Source organism: Haliotis asinina, chromosome 2, assembly GCF_037392515.1.
Source record: "Haliotis asinina isolate JCU_RB_2024 chromosome 2, JCU_Hal_asi_v2, whole genome shotgun sequence".
NCBI lineage: Eukaryota > Metazoa > Mollusca > Gastropoda > Lepetellida > Haliotidae > Haliotis > Haliotis asinina.
Genome location: NC_090281.1, coordinates 53,075,825 through 53,081,824, shown reverse-complemented (window position 1 = coordinate 53,081,824; position 6,000 = coordinate 53,075,825). Strand labels below are relative to the sequence as shown.

General features: G+C 46.1%; 1 protein-coding gene across 1 annotated transcript; it reads right to left on the bottom strand.

The window, feature by feature from the left end:
- Positions 1–319: 319 nt before the first annotated feature.
- On the bottom strand, positions 320–5,772 carry LOC137271878 (daxx-like protein). Its single transcript, XM_067804268.1, has 3 exons — positions 4,068–5,772; positions 1,397–1,652; positions 320–401 (listed from the first exon to the last, which is right to left on the bottom strand). Exons 1-3 carry the CDS (start codon positions 5,770–5,772, stop codon positions 320–322), a joined length of 2,043 nt encoding a protein of 680 aa, XP_067660369.1.
- Between the last annotated feature and the right edge of the window lie 228 nt (positions 5,773–6,000).

The following is a 6,000-nucleotide window of genomic DNA, read 5'->3' as shown; positions in this document are numbered from 1 at the left end:
TGATAAAACCTTTAACTTCTTTTAAGAAGAACATCTCGCTGTAAACGAGATTTGCCTATTGGTACAATTACAGAAATAAATCCATGCTTTTGGGAAACCCTGGATACAATGGCAGTTTATGAACGTGTGTGCATCTAGTACATTTGCGGGTAATTAATGTACTGTGTACTGAGTGCAATGTAAGTGAAGAGTTTTATCCTTGTTAGTTTCTTTTTTCTTATTCAGATATTCGTTGTTTGACTATTAAAGCTTCGATTGTACAGACCACGAGAAACTGAAGCTATTGCATCCAAAGTTGGAGTTTTCATTCTCTGCCCTGTCATGTAACCATGACGGATACGAAGTCGACCATGATCGTGTCCATGATGCACTTCATGAAGTCAGTCACTTTTGCCAAATTCCTGGACATAGGATTAGAAGTTATTGAATTCCATAGTTATTGCTCATGAAGATCTCCAATACTCATAGTTGTCTGTAATGAACTCCCGATCATCTTCTTTTATCGTTTTATTTCAAGCGCCATTGTTAAAACATTTTAAAGGTATTTTCAGATTCATGCATTACGCGATACAGCGCGTAGTATGTATCAGTTTAATCAGAAATAAACTTTTCATTCACTTCCGGTGTCAAATTTGTCGTGAGGTGGAGAAACATGCGGGGGTCATGACCCCGTAAACCGTGCTGACCGGTGTCATTGCTTGTTTGCTGCTAACGCCGCGCTCAGTAATATTGCAGCTATATGAAGGCCGTCTGTGAATACTTAAGTCTGGATCAGACAGTGAGTGAGTTAGTGGGCATGGTGTTACCCCTCTTTCAGCAATACAACGGCGGGGGACACCAGAAATGGGCTTCACACAATGTATCCATGTGAGGAATTGAAGCCTGATCTTCAACGTCGCTTTAACCACTAGGCTACCCCCAGCGTCCCTGGATCTGACAGCACAACTTAATGTGGGGTGTGGGCATGTTCTGTGACTGTTCATTAGCACGGTGACTGCCAGTACAACCAGTCACTGGATTGTCTGGTTCAGACTCGAGTATTTACATATCGCTGCGATATAGCCAGACAACGGTGCTGACAGCGGCATTAAACAACATTCATTTTACACGAAGACATACATAAAGTGGGACAACATCACAAAAAGCGGGAGCCTCATACCTGTCAAAATATCTATTACTCTTCGCCTTTGAAAAGTCTGTCAGTAAGTGCCGTAGGGATTACGTGATTTAATCAAACTACATATGTTCAATCAGTTCCACAATTTTATAAAATGTAGTGTTATTTGACCCACACCTTCTCATCTACCTTAACTTACCCATGCATAGTCACCTGACTACATACCAATCAGGTCTCTAATGGCATGCTTCCATTGTTAATGGACTGGCACCTTCCTACCTGTTTGAACATCCCCAATCATATAGCGTCACAGATCCGTGAAGTTCTGCTTCATAACTTGTCGTTTGAGGGCAGAATGATTTGACACATGTCCCTGCGTGGACATGCGTGGATCCACATTCACATTCACATCCGCAGCCACACATCCCCACAGCCACAGCCACAGTCACATCCCCAGCCACATCCCCAGCCACAGCCACAGCCACATCCCCAGCCACAGCCACAGCCACAGCCACAGCCACAGCCACAGCCACAGCTACAGCCACAGCCACAGCCACAGCCACAGCCACATCCCCAGCCACAGCCACAGCCACATCCCCAGCCACAGCCACAGCCACAGCCACAGCCACATCCCCAGCCACAGCCACATCCCCAGCCACAGCCACATTCACATACACATTCACATTCACATTCACATTCACATTCACATTCACATTCACAATGGTATTTACTTATGTATATCCTCTAGCCGTCTGTATACATTTGATGTGCTCTTTATGTGAACATGAAGTTGCCTGTACAATCCTGGCAGAGATTAGGTCACAACTACACCAACCCATCCTGACAGAGATTAGATCCCAAATACACACACTCATCATCGCAGAGATTAGATCCCAAAGACACATACACACCCATCCTGGTAGAGGTGAGATCAGGAATACATCAACCCATCCTGACAGTGATTAGATCTCAAATACACACACCTGCATTGCCCGAGATGAGATCTCAAATATACCCACCCATCCTGGCAGAGATTAGATCACAAATATACACACCCATCCTGACAGAGATTAGAACCCAAATACACCCAACCATTCTGGCAGAAATTAAATCACAGATACTCGTTCACACAGTGGCAGAGATGAGATCACAAATACACTCACCCAATCCTGGCAGAGTTGAGATCTCACATACACCCACCCATCTTGGTAGAGATGCTGTCCCGACTGAGGCTACCCTTACCTTTAGCGATTATGTCCCAAGTACTCTTGTACGGTCAGGCATAAATCTTCTTATAATTAGTTGGTTGCATAACTTGTCATTAAAACGTGTAGTGCCTTGTAAATTCCATCACTAATTGGAAGCATACCGTAAGAAAAAGAAACAGGAAAATTTAAGTATGCCAGTAAGAGTTTCAATATCGCGTGTTTTGCTTCGTGACTTGTAACCGACGAGCAATAGACACACTCCGTGCCTCGTCATTAATGGTGAGAAAGCAAAGCCAGGCTGACAGCGATGGACAACACTCGGGCTGCAGTGGCTACCAACAGATGATCAGGTGCTTCAGAAACCGCAGCATTAATTAGTGTCGCCTTTCAATGCGAGCCTAATGGATATTTCAGTTTCCATGGCAACAGGTAAACAGCTTGGAATCTTGATCTTGTGTACTGGGTTATTATGAGCGTACATACCGGTTTAACACCAAAGTCATGCTGATTAAATAGGTTTACAACAACGTGGGCTGAAGTCAAAATTGGATCTGAGGAAGGACAAGGATAGCGAATGTCAACTGACGGGCAAAAGATAGTATACACCAATGTTTTGTGTTGGATTTAGAGGAAAGGAATGGTTATTCAGTGACGATACATGTGATACGCTAACATAGTTGGATTCTTAAGGCATTCAGTTAGGGGTTTTTGGCGAACATATTTTTACAACTTTTGAATTTTTGAGGTCGAATTCATATTTTAAGTGCACTCTCTATTGGCTCGGCTGTTTAGTAAGGGATGTCAGTCAGTCAGTCAGTGAGGCAGTGAGAGAGTCTTTATAATGGACCAACTTGAGCACAAATGTTAGACAGACAAACTAACGTCAAAAAGAAACGCCACCAAATACTTTGTTCTGGTCTAAAACAAAACTTAAACAATATATGGTAACATTAAATGTTTTATTGTAAAAAGCCATCATTCAGCAACAGTATTTAATGGATAATAAGAAGAAACACGACATAGCTCTTGAACTGTTATCACATAAATGACACTGGGGTGCATTATACAGTATTCGATCACCAATGCAGAAGCGACTGGGAATTTTTGCAACTTTCTGGGTAGCACAGATTGTTCAATACCGGGTGTGGCGACTCCCAGCAGTGTTGCAGGCCCGAACCCGACGTCGAACTGAGTAGGAGAGTCTTTAGGGATCCGACACCATTCCTTTTGCATGGCAACTGCCAAAGCGTTCCTCATCAATGGCTGATTTTGGCGTTTCCGAAAATGACGTTCCAGTTATATTCCCAGAAGTGCTCCATTGGGGACAGATCTTGCAGAGCTGGAACTTGCTTTCGTCACCAAAATTCACTCTTCGCCAGTTTCGCTGCTACAGTGTTGCACAGTCCCGGTTCATCTCAATCTCGCACGTCGGTGCTGGCACGTCAACGTCATGCCCTTGAGAGGTCGAATGGCATGGAGACCATGAATGGGGAGTCGTCAGGCCACATTCTGTCTGCTGACTGGATGCCCAATGTTGTTGGAGCTGTGACGTATTGGTTCCTCATGTGAGACAAGCGTAAATACCGGTGTTCTTGTTTGGTGTAGTGACCTTCGGTCTACCACTCTTTGGCCTGTCTTCAGCACTGCCAGTCTGTCGTAGACGTGTGACAAGTCTTCCGATGATGGATTTGCAGCATCCTACGTGTGTTCATGCTCTGGTGTATGTTCCCTCTGTAACATACCGATTGCTCTCTGCCTCTGCTCTGGTGTCTGTTCCCTCTGTAACATACCGGTTGCTCTCTGCCTCTGCTCTGGTGTCTGTTCCATCTGTGACTTACCGATTGCTCTCTGCTCTGGTGTATGTTCCCTCTGTAACATACCGATTGCTCTCTGCCTCTGCTCTGGTGTCTGTTCCCTCTGTAACATACCGATTGCTCTCTGCCTCTGCTCTGGTGTCTGTTCCATCTGTAACATACCGATTGCTCTCTGCCTCTGCTCTGGTGTCTGTTCCCTCTGTAACATACCGGTTGCTCTCTGCCTCTGCTCTGGTGTCTGTTCCATCTGTGACTTACCGATTGCTCTCTGCTCTGGTGTATGTTCCCTCTGTAACATACCGATTGCTCTCTGCCTCTGCTCTGGTGTCTGTTCCCTCTGTAACATACCGGTTGCTCTCTGCCTCTGCTCTGGTGTCTGTTCCATCTGTGACTTACCGATTGCTCTCTGCTCTGGTGTATGTTCCCTCTGTAACATACCGATTGCTCTCTGCCTCTGCTCTGGTGTCTGTTCCCTCTGTAACATACCGATTGCTCTCTGCCTCTGCTCTGGTGTCTGTTCCATCTGTAACATACCGATTGCTCTCTGCCTCTGCTCTGGTGTCTGTTCCCTCTGTAACATACCGATTGCTCTCTGCCTCTGCTCTGGTGTCTGTTCCATCTGTGACTTACCGATTGCTCTCTGCTCTGGTGTATGTTCCCTCTGTAACATACCGATTGCTCTCTGCCTCTGCTCTGGTGTCTGTTCCCTCTGTAACATACCGGTTGCTCTCTGCCTCTGCTCTGGTGTCTGTTCCATCTGTGACTTACCGATTGCTCTCTGCTCTGGTGTATGTTCCCTCTGTAACATACCGATTGCTCTCTGCCTCTGCTCTGGTGTCTGTTCCCTCTGTAACATACCGGTTGCTCTCTGCCTCTGCTCTGGTGTCTGTTCCATCTGTGACTTACCGATTGCTCTCTGCTCTGGTGTATGTTCCCTCTGTAACATACCGATTGCTCTCTGCCTCTGCTCTGGTGTCTGTTCCCTCTGTAACATACCGATTGCTCTCTGCCTCTGCTCTGGTGTCTGTTCCATCTGTAACATACCGATTGCTCTCTGCCTCTGCTCTGGTGTCTGTTCCCTCTGTAACATACCGATTGCTCTCTGCCTCTGCTCTGGTGTCTGTTCCATCTGTGACTTACCGATTGCTCTCTGCTCTGGTGTATGTTCCCTCTGTAACATACCGATTGCTCTCTGCCTCTGCTCTGGTGTCTGTTCCCTCTGTAACATACCGATTGCTCTCTGCCTCTGCTCTGGTGTCTGTTCCATCTGTGACTTACCGATTGCTCTCTGCTCTGGTGTATGTTCCCTCTGTAACATACCGATTGCTCTCTGCCTCTGCTCTGGTGTCTGTTCCCTCTGTAACATACCGGTTGCTCTCTGCCTCTGCTCTGGTGTCTGTTCCATCTGTGACTTACCGATTGCTCTCTGCTCTGGTGTCTGTTCCCTCTGTAACATACCGATTGCTCTCTGCCTCTGCTCTGGTGTCCGTTCCCTCTGTAACATACCGATTGCTCTCTGCCTCTGCTCTGGTGTCTGTTCCATCTGTGACTTACCGATTGCTCTCTGCTCTGGTGTATGTTCCCTCTGTAACATACCGATTGCTCTCTGCCTCTGCTCTGGTGTCTCTTTCATCTGTAACACACCGATTGCTCTCTGCCTCAGCTCTGGTGTCTATTCCATCTGTAACACACCGATGGCTCTCTGCCTCTGCTCTCCTGTTAAGCGGGGCATGTTCCTGGATGTCAATTCATTAAAATGATGTCAGAGAATAAACCTGGTTAGCTTATATATACGGGTAATTTTGTGCACAATTTCGTTTCATTCGTGATAATTCATGTTCACTGGGAATACACATGTTCT